The following is a 17,295-nucleotide window of genomic DNA, read 5'->3' on the forward strand; positions in this document are numbered from 1 at the left end:
TATATAGTAGATTACAGGTTATCAGAGACTGGGGGCTGGGGATTATTGCTTAATGGATACAGAATATCTGCTTGAGGTGATGAAAAAGTTGGGGTAATGGATATCAGTGATGGTAGCACAATATTGTAGATATAATTATACTACTGAATTGTACACTTCAAAGTGGTTAAAATGGGAAATTTAGAGTTGTATATGTGTTACTACAATAAAAACTTTAAAAAACATATAAACAAAGCCTATTTAAAATGGTAATCATCTTGAATTCAGGAGGACAGATACACTTATGAAGTGGGGGGAAATGTGCAGAAAGTAATAGGAGGAATGTACTTCTACAAGTGAATCCAACTTGATTGATAACACAGTATTGTATGACTCTATAACTACTGGCTCTTGTGAAATTATTCATATACTTTCCTCTTTACTAAAGAGGTCAACATTTTCAAGAAAGAGCAAACATCTCAGTTGGCACAAAGAATTCTTTTTCAACTAAATTTTTTTTCTTTCAGGACAGCTCAGAAAAATAAGTTATCATTCTTGTAGAAGTTCCGAAGACTCTGATTTATAAAGTCATGTCACTGGCATGCAGAAGGAACACCATGAGTATTTGTTGAATGAATGAAAAGATGAACTTGGCTAGAAACACTTAAGTTCCTTTGGCCACTCAACTATGACAGTTGAGCTAGAGGTAGTAATTAGGCAGTTAGCTGTTCCCCAACTCCCCCTCCTTCTCCTCTACCTTTTCCTGTCTACACAGCTGAACTACATTTCCCAGAATGTCTGGCAGTTAGCCCTAGATAATAGAATAAGAGGGAAAGGATGTATTTCCACCATATTTCTGGCCTATAATATTGCTTATGGCTAGTTCTCCATGCTCTTCCCTCATTGTTGACTTGATGGGGACAAGCACCTTGGAAAGCTACATGTTGTAGAAGGCAGAGTCTGGGTCTAAAGTCACTGCATATTGGAGAATCACCTGCTAATCAAGATCACTTGTTCTGTACTTGCTCTGAATGGGTGATAAACGTCAATTATTTGTGTGCACACATTTTGGGGTTTATTTGTTGCAGCAGCTATATGGAAGTGGCAAACCAATCAAGAGAAACAAGGGTTCTCTCTGTACTGAAAGTTCACAGGGCAGATGGCATCTGTCAATGCAAGAGCTTTAAAAGCCCTTTGGACAACATCTCAAGTGAGTCTACTCAGGTGGAGTGAAGAAAAAGCAGACGTTTGGGGAGGCAATGAGAGCATCAAGCTGAACAAAATGCAACAATGTATAACTCTTCTTTCCCAAAAGAAGCCACAAATATGAGGTATAAGAAAATTATTGTTGTTTTGTAAGATAGTATAGCGAAGACATCTCTGCTTTTTCCTCTCAGAAATTGTCCCCCAAAATAAAAATGACAAGCAGAAATGTACATCATTATGAAGTCATCATTATAAAGTTAACCATGAGAAAAACTAAAAACAAAATATAAAACTTGTATATCATTAGAAAAGACAAATAAATAGCAAAGTAGACAATGCTGACAGTGAAATAGTAAAAAAAAAAAACTTAAAAAATGAAGCCATAAAAGAGACAGCGTTATATAAAATATGATAGAATATGATAGAACACAGATAAACATTTCTGTCATTTCCATAGACGTTTATATAGGCTGATTTCAAATAATAAAAGAAAAGAATCTCAGATTGGCTCATTTTTAAAAAGTCCACTAGATACAGCTTATAAAAGACACACCCAAACCAAAGTGTCTCTGAAAGGTTAAAAACAGTAATTTGTGCAAAGGTGGGAGTCATATTCTGAGTATGAGTTAAATTTGAATTTCATGTGAAAAGCTTAAATGAGGCAAAGAAGCAGATTTTACAATGATAAAAGGTACAATAAAAATTTTATAGTGTTGAAAATTCTAACAGTTCTGAATATCCATGAACCAAATAAAATAGAATTAGCATTCATCAAGTAAAAATGACACTGGACAAAAAGAGAAAATAATAGAAACACCTTTCAGCTTATGATAGATCAAATTTTTTAAAATGAGATATAAAATACCTAAATGATATCATAAGGTAAATATGCCTGATGTTCTTTGAACTTGATATCCTGCAAGCACAAAATAGATCTACTTCATAAGGGCCTTGAATATTTGCAAACAGTGATTATTCAGTAGATGACAAACATTTCACAATAAATTCCAAACAATTAAAACATTCTTTGATCACATTTCAATAAAGCACAAGTTAATTACAAAACTAGAAATTAAGAAACCTGGAGAATTATAAAAAGAAGACAAATAACGCTCTCTGACATAATTCTTAGGTAAAAGGAAAATGAAAACTAAAATTACAGAATAGTTAGAAAAGAATGCTTGTGAACACATGGCATACCAAAACCTATGAAATTTATGATAAGAAAAAGATAAGCTTTTCATTTATTAATATTAAACAGACAAGAATGAAAATAAATGAATTGGACATCCAACTCAGGGAGACAGCAAAAGAACAAAATAAAGTCAAGCAAAGGGAAGGAATTAATAAAGATTAAAACACAAAATAAGGCATTATAAAACAACAAAAATAAGAAAAACACAAAATAATCAAATAATTTTGAAGAGAAAAAGGAAGAAAACACAAATATGTGAAATAAGAAACAAATGATAAAATAACCACAGACACAGAGGAAATTAAAAGAATTATGAGACTTTTGCCAAATATAACAATATACAGCAATACAAAGGAAATGAACCTCAAGGTTCTGACAACAAAATATACTTACAAAGAGGCAAACTTTTACTTCTTTAAGCAAAAAAGGTCCATTCAAAAAGGCCATGAGGCAATGGTTTGAATTCCATAATATGTGGTTTTAAAACTCTTAGCAAAGCATGTAAGGTCTGGTCCATTGGCACTGAGGCCATGCCTTTATTTTAAAATATAACACAATTGTTCAAATGTAATTTTTTAAAAAAATTAACAGTCCCATTGAGATTCCCCTTTTGAACTGTCCAATTTAAAATCTATAGTCAAGTGCTGAGGCAACATTTCTACTACATGGGTTATTTACTGTGGCTTTTGGCATCTGGGTTAAAATATTAAGTCAATAAAAATAATTTACTAAATCATAATTACTAAAAAATAGTTCCAGTCCAATGAGCTCACATTTGGTTCCCAATAGGCAAGAAATTCAATATGACTATTTTCACATTGCCTCTAGCACATTTTCTTTCAATTTGAACATATATATATGCAAATTAAGTTCCTTTATGGGAAAAATCTCACATATTTAAGTAATTTCTCATATTTACTCCACAATTTTAAAAGGAATCACTTATGGACCTAAAACTTGTGTGAGTTAGCGATGATGTGCCAGTTTGAATATGTTATGTTCCCCCCAAAAGCCATGTTTTAATCCAATCTTGTGGGATATTTGGATTAGGTTGTTTCCATGGAGATGTGACTCACCCAACTATGGGTGATACATCTTGATTGAATGTTTCCGTGGAGATTTGACCCCACCCATTCAGGGTAGGTTTTGATTAGTTCACTGGACCACTTAAGACAGCTCCAGGCCCAGACGCTGCTTTGAGTTGCTAGCCCAGCATTTGCTCTGGAGAATCTAAGAGAGGACAAATCACCCCAAGAGCAGCTGAGAGACTTTTGGAGAGATGCTTGCTGATGCTCTGAGATGCTTGGAGATATCTGGATTTGTTAGCCCAGAGTTTGTTCCAGAGAAGCTAAGAGAGGACCCTGATGCTTAGATGCACAGAGCTGAAGAAGTTAAGAGAGACAAGCCCAGAGACATTTTGGAGAAAAGCCATTTTGAAACACAACCCAGAAGCAAAGGACCAGCAGACGCCATCCACATGTCTTTCCAGCTGACAGAGGGGTTCCAGAGGCCATCAGCCATTCTTCAGTGAAGGTATCCTCTTGTTGAATTTGGACACTTTTATGGACTTAGAACTGTAAATCTGTGACCTAATAAACCCCATTTATAATAGCCAATTCATTTTTGGTGTTTTGCATAACAGCAGCGTTAACAAACCAGAAAAGAAGATCTGTCCTTTGGTCACAAAGACTGAATACCCCTAGCTACAGGGGATGTTATTGGGAAAGTAATATCAAAGGAAGCATATGAGAAGGGGAGTTCAGATTTGGAGAAAATCCTTTCACTATTATTAGAAAAATAGTTTTTGGAAAAATGGCTCAAAATGAGCCCCCAATTAAGGATGAATTTGTGGTTTGTATGTATAACACAGCCATACCTGTATAGCTCTAGTTCCGATATCAGGTACCCTTTGAGAACTAATCTGTGAGGCCAAGTGATGGCTTTGCAGAGGGAGATGTCCACATGCTGAAAGGGGTGCCTGCTGGTGTAGTCATAATAAAGATTAGGGGTGCATGTGCATGTGTGGCACGAAGTGAAGGGTATGCAGGGCATTTAATGCTGGGAGGGCTGCAAGAGAACATCTGGGCCAACCTTCCCCCAAATCTCCCTCCTTAAAAAAAAAAAAAGTCACAGAAAAACACAGGGATCCAGAGGCATGATTTGATTAATCCCAGGTCACAAACTAGTTGGAATAAAAATTCCAATAAAAAAGGCTTCTGGCCTTTGTTCAACATGCTGTTAACTCTTGTTCCACTTCATTACCAGTTATTGCTCATGGCTTCAGAGAGCAAACAAACAAACAAACACAGGTGTTTTCTACAGTTTCTCCATTTGAACCAGAATCATAAGAGTAATTAGCTCCCCAAAGTCTGTGTAATCAGTGAAAGAAAGGAACCTGTCAGTTTAGGGTACAAAGTTGAAACTGGTGTTAGTAAGCCATGTTTGATGACCTCTCAGGGGTCTCTGAATACATGCTATGAACGTCCCTTCTTGAATTAATAAACATAAAATTTAGGTCCTATCTACATGTCATCCTGCCTTCTTCACCCTCAGGACCGTGTGCCTTGAAGCAGAAGCTTTAACAGCAGCTCTTCTAGAAATGAGACCAGTGCACATGCCTGACTTTAGGAATATGGCAGTCTTGGGACTGTGTGTGCCTCTTCCTTGCTATGTCTATAGTTTCATGCACATTTTAATTGTGTTTTAATTTTAAAGTAATGTATACTCATTAAAGACCATGACTATTCTTGTAGGAAACACAGCTCTGTGTCTTAGATCCTAGTGTCTTAGGTTCTAGTAAGCTTAACTATAATTGAAACGGTTTCTAGTGATTTTCTGACTCCACACTGCTACATATGACTTTGGAATTTTACAAGCTTGTCTGCATGAAAGAACAGTCCAACTGATTGTAACTGAGATGGAAATGAAAGATCAACACGTTAATTGCAATACGGGGACAACGACAAAGTGGCCGCCATTTTGTCAACCCATTAATAAAAGTAAATGAAGGGGCTCCTCACAATGTCTTTTGACCAAAGGCTGCCACAAGGAACAGCTTTTTTTTTCAAACAGAAATGCATGGCATAAATACCATAATGGTCTGAGAATCAGAATTTAGATAAGATTCAAACCTTATAAGACCAGGACACAAAAGAAGCTATGGAACCTTCCCTCCCCAAAGAAAATCACTTTTTTTTTAAATCTCAAAAGTCTTTATCATAGCACTGCTGAAATAGAAAATTCAGAAAATGTCCAAGCCCTGCTTAACTGGCTAACACAACAAGGTACCTGTCTGAAGAACTCCTCCAGAAGTGACATAGTCCAGCGATGATGGAGATCCCAGGCTTTTGCTGGATGGCTAATATCTGCTGTGTGCAGCATCAGGGATAAGGCTTTTGGCTTTTCAATTCTGTAAACCCAAAGGACCCAAACACTTCATGATCAAACACTTCAGAGCTTCAATAAGAATTAAAGAAAAAAAAAAACAGTAATTTTTTAATCCCTTCCCATTCTTCTATCTCAAACCCCACTTCAGCAGAATTGGGGAAAAGAAATAGCCCCATAACTAGGCTATTCATCAAGTTGGTCTCTGTTTTTATTGCACTGGACACCTCTGACTCAAAACCCTTTCTGGAGCTTTTGCATAATTCAAAAGGACAATGAAAACCCAAAAGTCACTGACTTGTTTTCATCTGTTACTTCTGCATTGAGTTGATGTTTGATAATTTGGTTTCTCACAGGAAGTATTTTAAATTCTAGTTGGGGCAAATAACTGGCCCTATTATTTATCCCCAGGCTGATGAGCACATTCTTAATTGTGAGATGTACAATTTCCACACTTTCTCCTCAAAGCATCACCACTTTAAGAGACTACTCAATAAAGTTATGTTGAAGGAGATGCTCGTTAATGGCTCAATGACACAGCCAAGTACCAGTTCAAAAGCCAATAAAAACACATGATGTCAAAGGCCCACTCACGCTTCTGGCTGCTGCAGGGCAGTCTTCATCGCTTTGATTTGTTGGAAGTGACAGGACATATCCGTGGCCATCACCATCTCAATTACCAAGGTCCGAAACTCCCTTTCAGGGACACCCCGTGGAGAAAGACGGATGGAAGGAAAAATTGAAAAGTAAAAATTAGTTTATTTTTTGCCACTTCTAATCAAAATCAGTTAATTATTTCTGACATTTCTAATCTAATTTGGGCCTCTAATGAGCTTTTTATGAGGAATTAATGAAGGTTAAGGATTACGGAAAAGATCATTTATTAAGAACACAACATGTAGAATGCACATATTATTTGGAAAATTAACTCATAGGGAAAAATTCCAATGAAGCTGAAAACATGTAGTAAAGCTTCTCAGCTGAATTTAAAGTGTTAAGAAAGAATCAATTTGGAAATAATCCTGGGAGATAGACTGTTAATACATATTACCCTTGGGGAATAGGTAGTCCACATTTTTTTTAATAGATTTTATTTTTCAGGGCAGTTTTAGGTTTACAAAAAAAATGTGGTAGATAGTACAGACTTCTTAAATACCCCCTTCCTCTGCACAGTTTCCCCTATTATTAACTTCTTGCATTAGTGCGGTACACTGTTAAAATTGATGAACCAATAATGATACCTGATTATTGACTGAAGCCCATAGTTTACATGTTGGTTCTTTGTTTGTGTTGGGTTCTATGGGTTTGACAAATGCAAAATGCCTTGAATCCACCATTACGATAACAGAATAGTTTCAACACCCTAAAAATGCCCTGTACTCCACCTATTCATCCCTTCCTTCCCTCCCCACCAAATCCCTGGCAACCACTGATCTTTTTACTGTTTCTACCAACTATATATGAGATGTAATTTTAAAATGAACTGTTTCCATATAAATTGTACAATTCAGTGAGTTTTAACAATTGAATATACCTTTGAAAACACCACTACAACAAGATCCAGAACATTTCCATCACCCTCGAAACCCTTTGCAAACATCCCTCCCTCTGTCGATAGGATCCCCAGGCAACAACTGATCTGCTTTAAAATGGTTTGCATTTTCATGAATGATATATGCACGCACAAACACAAACCCACACACACACGTATATATAAATGCATTCTTTTATGTCTGGCTTCCTTAACTTGGCAAAATGATCATGCAATGGATGGATGAGTAGAAAACTGGAGACAAAAACTCAATGAAAAATAGGGTGGGATGGGGGGATGATTTGGGTGTTCTTTTTTTACTTTTATTTTATTCTTATTCTGATTCTTCCTGATGTAAGGAAAATGTTCAAAAATAGATTGGGGTGATGAATGCACAACCATATGATGGTACTGTGAACAGTTGATTGTACACCATGGATGACTGTATGGTATGTGAATATATCTCAATAAAACTGAATTTAAAAAAAAGTAAAAAAAAAATGATCATGTGATACATACAAATAATGGTTCATCAGTGGTTCATTTGCTTTTATTGCTGAGTGGTATTCCATTGTATGGATATACCACAATTTATTTATTCATACACCAGCTGATGGACATTGGAGTAGTTAGATTCCAGTTTGGGGCAAATGCTAATAAAGCTGCTATGAAAAATCCTGTGCAAGTCTTTGTGTAGACACATGTTTAAACTTCTTTTGGATAAATACCTAGGAGTGGAATGGCTGGTTTATAAATAGACGATGTTTATTAGAAACTGCCAAAAATATTTCAAAGTGATTCTATCACTTTACATTTTGACCATCAGTGTCTGAGAGTTCCAGGTTTTCTACATCTTTGTCTACTCTTCGTTTCGTTAGTTTTTAATTACAGAATTCTAATGTATATATACGGTGTCTCATTATGGCTTTAATTTGTATTTTTTTGATAAGTAATGATGTCAAGCACCTATTCAGGTACTTAGGACATTTATATATCTTATTAGGGAAATGCCTCTTTTAAAACTTTGGCATTTTAAAAAATTGAATTATTTGTCTTATTGATTTTAAGAGTGCTTTATATATTCTGGATAAAATTCTATATAAGATATATGTTTTAAGAATAATTTTTGTCATTAAGGACTTGATTTTTTTTTTTTTTTTTTTTTTTGCAGTATCTCCTAAAGAACAAAAGTTCTTAATTTCCATAAAGTTCAACTTATTTTTTTAATGTTTTCTGCTTTGTATGTCCCAGCTAAGAAACCTCAAGTTACCGCCAAGGACTTTGCTGTTTTCTTCTGAAAGTCTTATCATTTTAGCATTTACCTTTGGGTCTATGATCAAATTTGAGTTAATTTTTGAGCGTGGTGTGAGATAAGGGCCAAGGTTATTTTTTTACACGTGGATATTTAGTCGTTCCAACACCATTTGTTGAAAAGATTTTCCTTCGCCCATTGAATCGTATTGGCTTTCTGGTCATAAATCAATTGACGAGTCATTTCTAAACTCTCAAATCTGTCCCATGGATCTGAATGTCTATCCTTTCAACATTAAAAGTGTCTTGATCACTAGAGCTTTATAGCATGCTTGAAATCAGGTAGTCTGACTCATCTAACTTTGTCCTTTTCATAAAATTTTGTTTCATTTCTATACAAATTTTAGAATAACCTTGGCAATTTCTAATATAATTCTGCTAGAATTCTGATGGAGGGTTGAATCTTTGGATACATTTGGGAAGACTTGACACCTTAAGAATACTGAGTCTTCCACTCATGACAATAATATATTTCTCAATTTAGTTAGCTTCTTTTAAATTTCTCTCAGCAATGTTCTGTTGTTTTTAAGTGAACTGGCATTGCTTGTGTTTTTTAAAGTTACTCCTAAGTACTTTGCTATTTTTTTGTGCTACTGTAAATGAAAGTTTTATTTCATTTTCCAATGATTTTCTACGTCTATCTGCCTATCTATCTTTCTCTTTCTTCCCCTTCTCTCTCTCTCTCCCCCTTTCTCTCTCTCTTACATTAACCTCATATCCTGTGACCTAGAAAGATTCATTATTAGTTCTAGTGGCTGCTTTACATATTCTTAGGATTTTCTGCTTAGACAAGCAGGTCATCTGCTATCATAGACATTTTATGATGTTGATGAGAATAAGAGCAGGCCTCCTTTTCTTATTCCCAATCACAGGAGGAAAGCATTCAATATTTCACTATTAAGTATAATGTCAGTTCTAAGTTTTTCACAGGTACCTGTCATCAAGTTGAGGCTGTTCTCTTCTGTTTCTAGATAGGTGTGCGGGTTTTTTTGTTTGTTTGTTTGTTTTAAATCATGAATGAGTGTTGAATTTTGTCAAATGCTTTTCATGCCTCTATTGAAATGACCATATGCTTTTCTCCTTTTTAAAAATATTGTGAATTATATTAATTGATTTTTTCAATGTAAAACTGATATCACATTTCTGGGATAAATCCCACCTGGTTATGATGTATTATCCTTTTTGTATACTGCTATATTCAATTTGCTAATATCTTGTTAAGCATTATTATATCTGTTTATGACAAATATTGGCCTCTATTTTTCATTTTTTGTAATGTTGTTTGTCAAGGTATGGTATCAGAGCTAGGCCTCATAAAATTAGTTGGAAAGTGTTTCCTCCATCTCTATTTTCTAAATAAATCTGCATAAAATTGGTGTTATTTCTTCTTTGAACATCTGATAGAATCCATCAGTGAAACTGAGGTGGGAGATTCCTTTGTAGAAAGGTATTTTTATGACAAATGCAAATTTTAAATAGACACAGAATCCTGTTTTTCTAGATTCAGATAGAATCAGATTTTTTGCTTCATCTTGTTTTTCAAGGAACTTACCCATTTCATCAAGGTTTTTGTATTTGTTGAGATAAAGTTGTTTGTAATCTTTTATTATCTATCTGATATTCCACAGGCTCTGTGATGACAAGCCCTTTTTCATATCTCATACTGGTAATTTGTGTTCTTTGTCTTTTCATTGATCAGTTTAGTTAGGGGTTTATAAATTTTGTTGATCCTTTTGAAGAACTGCTTTCAGCTTTAAAATAGTTTCTGTTTATTTTATATTTTGTTGATTTCTTTTCTTCTTAATATTAATTCCTCCTACCTACTTTGAGTTTACAATGCTATTGTTTTTCTAGCTTCTTGAAGTCATTGCAGTTAGACCTTTTCTTTTCTAATATGAGAATTTATAGCTACAAATTTCCATCTAAGCACTGCTATAACAATATTTAAAACATTTGAATATGTTGCTTTGTCATTCTCATTCAATTTGAAATATTTTATAGTTTCCTCTGTGATTTCTTTTTTGAACTCTTCAGACATGTGTTGTTTAATCTTCAAATATTTTGGGGTTACCTAGATATCTTATTCTTATTGATTTTTAATTTTAATCCATTTTGGTCAAAGAACATATCCTGTAAGTGTTAGATAATTTTAAGTTTCTTAAGCCTTTTTTATGTCACAGCATAGATTATCCTGAATTTAGCATGTGCACTTGAAGAGAATGCATATTCCACAGTTGTTTCGTTTAATGTTCTGTAAATATCAATTAGAGCAAAGTGGTTGTTGTTGTTTAAATCCTCTTCTTTACTGATATTTTTGCCTAGTTTTTTTTTTTTTTTTAATTTTAAAAATTGCTGAGTGGTGGGGTGGTGTTAAAATCCTACTATGATTGTGGAAATGTATCGTTCTGTCTTTTCTCCTGTCCTCTTTTACAGTATCTTTTCAAACTTTATAATTAGGTAATCTCATTTATGATTATCATTTCTTCCTGGTGAATCAACCTTTAACACATCAGAAAATTTCCTTCTTTACCTTTGGTAATACTCTTTGTCTTGCAGTCCATTTTTTCTGATATTAATATCAGGTCTCCATTATTATTATACTTAATGTCTGCATGGTATATCTTTTTATATACTTTTACTTTCTACCTATCTGGGAACTTATATTTAAAGGATATCTCTTGTAGATATCACATAATTGGAGCTTGATTTCCTGTTTATTCTGACAATCATAGTAGCCTTTTAACCATAGCCTTTTAATTAGAGTATGTTTAGTTCTTTAACATTTAATATAATTATTGATATGATTAGATAGATTTAAGTCTAACATGTTATATAGGTTTTCTGTTTCTTCCCTCTTTGTTTCCCCCTCTGTAACCTCTGTTCTACCTTTTTTGTTGGATTATTTAATTATCTTTGAATTCCATTTTAATTTATCCATTGAATTTTTACCTAATTTTATCTATTACATTTTATTTTTTAGTAGTTTATCAGGGAATTAAAATATACACCCTTAATTTTCATGGTCTATTTAGAGTTAATATTGTACCATTTCACATAAAAATATAAAAAAAATTGCAACAGTATAAGTCCATTTGTGACCTCTAGCCATCCTTTATGTTATAGTTCTTATATGTCTTTCATAAACCCTACAAAATAACGTAATTTTGTTTTAAATAGTCACATTTTAAAGAAATTAAGAAAAGTAATCTTTTTATATTTATCCAGATACTAAACATTTTATTTTTACCTGAAAATCTGATTTCCCTCTGATACCATTTCCCTTCAACCTACTTTCTTTAGCATTTCTTATAATGCAGGAATGTTAATGACAAGTTCCTACAGTTTTCCTTTATCTGAGTTTCATTCTTGAAGATTACTCTATTTCACTTTAATTCTTGAAGGATATTTTCAAGGGATTAATGTTAGACATTAATTTTTCTTTTAGCACTTAAAAGAAGGTATTCTATTGTCTCTGGCTTCCATGGCTTCTGATGAAATGCCTACAATCATTACAATTGTTGTTTCTCTAAATGTAATGTGTCATTTTTCTCTAATTGTAGCTTTGATTTTTAGAAGTTTGACTATAATATGTGCCTATGTGTGATTTTCTTTGAATTTATCCAGTTTTTGGTGTGCTGAGGTTCTTGAATATGTAAATTTATATATTTCACCATATTTGAGAAGTTTTCAGTCATTATTTTCAAATATTTTTTCTGCCCTATACTTTCTCCTCCTCTTTCTGGAACTGCAATTATCTTTATGTTTGATCATTTGAAGTTGTCCCACAGGTCTCTAAGACTGTTCTTGTTTTTCAATCTTTTTTCCCTTCTTCAAATTGGATAATTTTATCTTGATCCCTTTCAACTTCACTGATTCTTTCCCCTGTCTGCTCCATCTTGCTGTTAAGCTTATACAAAATTTAGACATTTTATTTTTCACTTCTGAAATTTGTTTTGTTCTTGTTTATATTTTTATTGCACTGGTAAATTTCAATATCTCTTCATTCATTACCAGCACATCTTTCTTCACCTCACTGGGTAGAGATATAATAGCTGCTCTAAAAATCCTTGTCTGATAATACCAAGACTTGGGTTCATCTAGGGGATTGCATCTGTTTGCTGTCATTTCCCTTGCAAATTAGCCACATTTGCTTGGTTCTTTGTATGTCATTTAGAGAGTGTAGCCTAAACATTATAAATGTTATGTTGGAGAGACTCTGGGTTCTTTAATTTTGCTCTGAATACTATTGATGTTATGGTTTTTGATAGGTAATTACTTGTTTAGACTCAAAATTCAAGTTCTTCACAGTTTTAGTGAGCAGCAGATCAGATCTTGGTTCAGACTGCTTTCAGTAGTCAGTCAGAGACTTGGGCAGAATTTAGACTAAGAATTTAAGTTTAATTTGGCTCTCTCCTTTTTAGGGTCCCACCTCACTTTCCAGCAGCCTTGGTAGTCCCTGATGCCTTACCCTGGTTCTTCTAAGCAGAAAAATGGTATAAATTTTTCTCATTTTATTTTGGTTTTTAATTTTACCCATCTAGTGTCCTTGCCTTGCCTGAAACTGACTTCAGGGTAAAGTTACAAAGAATGTGAAACTCACCTCATCCTGTCACTTTCTCCAAATTTTATTACTTCCCAAAATCTGCCTTCCTTTATTCACCCTCTAGAGCCTCAAGTAGTTGTTCTTTACTTTATGTATTCCAGACATTGAGGAAAACTTCTGCAGCAATATTGGTTTATTAGTAGCTTATTTGGCTGTAACTCCATGGTATTCCATTTGAAATGCAACAAATACCTAGCAATGTATTCACTTACAAATGTCCTAAAAAGTCTAAAGCACATATATATCCACATAGGACATACCAGCTATTTAAAGCGCTTTCCTAGAAAGACAAAGGATACTAAACATATGTGGTAATGAGCTTCAATGAGAAGTCTAAATAATAGGTTCATATTTTATTTATGAGAAAATACCAATGTCTTGGAACATTGTATCTAAAAATGAATAAAATATGATGAAAACAATACTTTATTTTAAAAACTATGCTTGAATGAAAATGTAAAATACTGAATCTATGTAACTTAAGCACAAGAGTCATCAGTTTTGGTCTTTTTTAAACCTACAGAATCCCACTAAAACAGGGAGTAGAAACAAGGTACGGTACTACAGGCCATAAGTACAAAGAAGTTTCCTCTGAATTGGGTTGTCCCAATGCCTGAGATACTCTATGATTCTAACAATTATATTTCACTCTCTCTTTGAGATAATAGAGTGCTGAATAAAAAACAAATATATGAGGCTAGCACATAAACAGGTTTCAGTAAACTGTATTGTCAAATAAATGACTAGTTTGACTTTTTTTAAACATTAAATTCACTGATATTTTGCTGAATCACTCAATTTTATAACTTGTTTTGGTCATAAATAATATTCAAATTACTCACAACTGGTACTTCACAGTACCCACCAGCAGAAAGGAGAACTAATGATAAATAACCCGTATGGTTGCACCAGTGTGTTCCAGTTTGGACTGGTGTGTTCCAGTTCTGGGTGACCTGGTGTAGATACCACCTAGGTCAGTCACACCACTCCAGCAGACTGAAAGAGTGAATGCATTCTAGAGTTGAAGCACAAATAATAGTTAATTTTTTGGTAAAACTATAGTCAAATAGAGGTAGAGATGCATTAAAAATATAAACAGAGGAGATACATCTATGCTTTGAAATTAAGAGGCAATTACACAATCTCTGGAATACTTTATTAGTTTGTAAGGCCAGGATTATATGCTATCTAAACAAACCTTCACACAAATCCTTCAAAAATATGATGAATGGGAATATGAGTGAAGCTGTTCTCTGCCTTATTTAAACCTTTTATTATATTTTTATAAGCATTTAAATTGGATAGAGGATTCCTTTTTTCCTGAAGATGTGCATTGATTAACTGACGTGTTCTGCATTTTCTGGATGCTGGCTGAATCTATCACTTCCCAACACAAATTCAAGCCAAATATTTCCTTATGTTTTAACAAACTAGACTGGCATGGAAACTACTAGCCAACTCTTACTGGAAACAGTTTCTCAGTATGGCTTATTTCTCTGAATCTTTGCATAATGGCTAGTGTGCAGGTTTGGATATATTATGTCCCCCAAAACGCCATGTTCTTTGATGCATTCTTGTGGGGGCAGATGTATTAGTGTTGGTTAGGTTGGAACCTTTTGATTTAGTGTCTCCATGGAGATGTGACCCACTCAACTGTGAGTGACACTTTTGATTAGGGTGTGACCTCTTGATTGAATGTTTCCATGGAAATGTGGCCCCACCCATTCAGTGTAGGTCTTTGATTTAATCACTGGAGTCATAGGAAAGCTCAGACAGAAGGAGCTGGCTGCTGCAGCTTAGAGAGACATTTTGGAAATGGCCATTGAAAGCTGATGCTGACATTTTGATATACAATCTGTGGGCAAGGAGATGCCAGTCACGTGCCTTCTCAGCTAACAGAGGTTTTTCGGACGCCAATGGCCTTTCTCCATTGAAGGTACCCCATTGTTGATGGCTTACCTTTGACACTGTATGGCCTTAAGACTCTAACTTTGTAAACAAATAAACCCCCTTTATAAAAGCCAATCCATTTCTGGTATTTTGCATAATGTCAGCATTACCAAACCAGAACAGCTAGCAAACAGATACTCAATAAACAGCTGATCATTTAAACAAAACATAAGTACCATTTGAGTCACAGTAGATTCAAAATTTTATAAAGATTTAAATGACTTTGCCTAAAAGCTTTGAAGTACTTTGACTTATATTTATAATTATAATCATTTGCAGGCTTGCTATATATGCCAGCAAGAGTGCTAAGCATTTAAAATGGATTATCTAATTTATTACAATCCTCACAAAATTACAGGAAAGATATTATCTCTTATTTAGAAATAAATAAAATGGCTTAAAGAGGTTGAGTAACTTCCCCAATGCCATATAACTAGTAAGTAACTGAATCCAAATTCAAACCAGGTATGATTAAACCCAAAGTCACACAGGATCATTTCAGCAAAAGTATTAAGTACTGAAGAATTTTTTTAAGTATCAGGAAAATGTGCAAAGCAAATTTCGACAGATTTTTAAGAATTCCAAATATTGGTTAAAAACAAATGTTAAATTGTAAAATTCAGATTTAAGGTGCAAAAGATAAGAGCAACTTAAGTTTCCTAAGCTAACCAACAGCCAATATTTCCAGAGTGCCTACAACTGGACACTGTTAGAAATGGGTGTTCAACTTTTATTCTTTGTGAATTTTTAGCACATTACTGAATTATTGGACCCAAACTGTTTCCATTTCTTGGTTTATTAATAGAAAAGCCATAAAAAGATGGCACAATAAAGTTGCTGAAACCAAATAACATCCTATAGCTTTTCTTGTCAAATATTTTGTGTCAAGAAAAAAATATGTGTGTGCGGAGAAAGAGAGAGAGAGAGAGAGAGAGAGAGAGAGAGAGAGAGAGAGAGAGAGAGAGAGAGAGAGAGAGAGAAAGAGAGAAGAAGAAGGAGGAAGAGAAAGAAAGAGCAATTAAACTTTTAAACGAGGTAAAGCAGCTTGTTTCATTCTTCCTCACAGTTCTTGCCCTGGCCTCCAAATCTCTTTCTTGTTTCATCCTTACCTCCAATCTTCCTTTGAAAGGTTGACCAAAATATTCATTTCTTCATCCTCTTGTAGAAGGCGATAAGTTGCACTTAAATGGTGGTTTTCCAATACAGACCTATCATTGTACAGAATGGCTGGATCAGATCTGAACAGAAAGTCAAGAAAAATTGTTTAGGATGTTAAACAGTTGGGATTTTTTCAAGTAACTTTCCTAAGCTGAAATGCATCATCTTTTTTTCCCCCATGTTTGGAAATTATCTTCTCTCCATGTTCTCTATGTCAACAAAAAAGCCAAAACTAACACTACAAATTATCAATATATGTGTATAGGGTACTTTAATGTCAATATGTAGAAGTGAAATATGTGACACCAACCTAAGAATTCTCTGAAAACCGTTTTATAGCCAGACCTCAATTACCTGTATTAGTGGCAAAGGTGATCTTTTAAAATAAGGGTAATAAACATCCTTATATTTTCTGGAACATCTTAACTCTTTTATTTTCTTTTCATTCAATTAACTCATTTGCTTACTTATTTTAATTGTACTTATCCATACAGTCAGCAGGCTGCCTCTGGTACTAGCTTGATCTTAAAATTTTACCATAGAAAAGCCAGATGCAGAAAACTGAGTTAGGAATAGAAAGATTACCTAAGACAATTGTCAGTCACTGCGCCAGTTTGAATGTATTATGTCCTGCAAAATGCCATTATCTTTGATGTAATCTTGTGTGGGCGGACATATTAGTGTTGATTAGATTGTAATTCTTTAAGTGTTTCTATGGAGATGTGACCCACCCAACTGTAGGTGATCCTCTGATTGGATGATTTCCATGGAGGTGTGTCCCCACCTATTCAGCATGGACCTTGATTAGTTTACTGAAGCACTATATAAACTCAGACAGAAGGAGCTAGCTTGCTACAGCCAAGAGGGACACTTTGAAGAAAGCACAGGAGCTGCAGATGACAGACAGTTTGAAGACGGCTGTTGAAAGCACTCTTGCTCTGGAGAAGCTAAGAGAGGACAAATACCCCAACTGCAAGT

At 34.3% G+C, this 17,295-nt stretch overlaps 1 protein-coding gene across 3 annotated transcripts in view; it reads right to left on the bottom strand.

Annotated features, from left to right (window-relative positions):
- Positions 1–17,295, bottom strand: part of PDE1C (phosphodiesterase 1C) — a 567,042-nt gene that overhangs the window by 80,079 nt on the left and 469,668 nt on the right. For all 3 annotated transcript variants that reach the window (XM_037837021.1, XM_037837022.1, XM_037837023.1), the window contains exons 10-12: positions 16,269–16,397; positions 6,359–6,460; positions 5,669–5,789 (exon numbers count right to left, since the gene is read on the bottom strand). In XM_037837021.1, the coding sequence (XP_037692949.1) occupies positions 5,669–5,789; positions 6,359–6,460; positions 16,269–16,397 (352 nt within the window). The remainder of the gene's footprint in view (positions 1–5,668; positions 5,790–6,358; positions 6,461–16,268; positions 16,398–17,295) is intronic.

Source organism: Choloepus didactylus, chromosome 5 (genome assembly GCF_015220235.1).
Source record: "Choloepus didactylus isolate mChoDid1 chromosome 5, mChoDid1.pri, whole genome shotgun sequence".
NCBI lineage: Eukaryota > Metazoa > Chordata > Mammalia > Pilosa > Megalonychidae > Choloepus > Choloepus didactylus.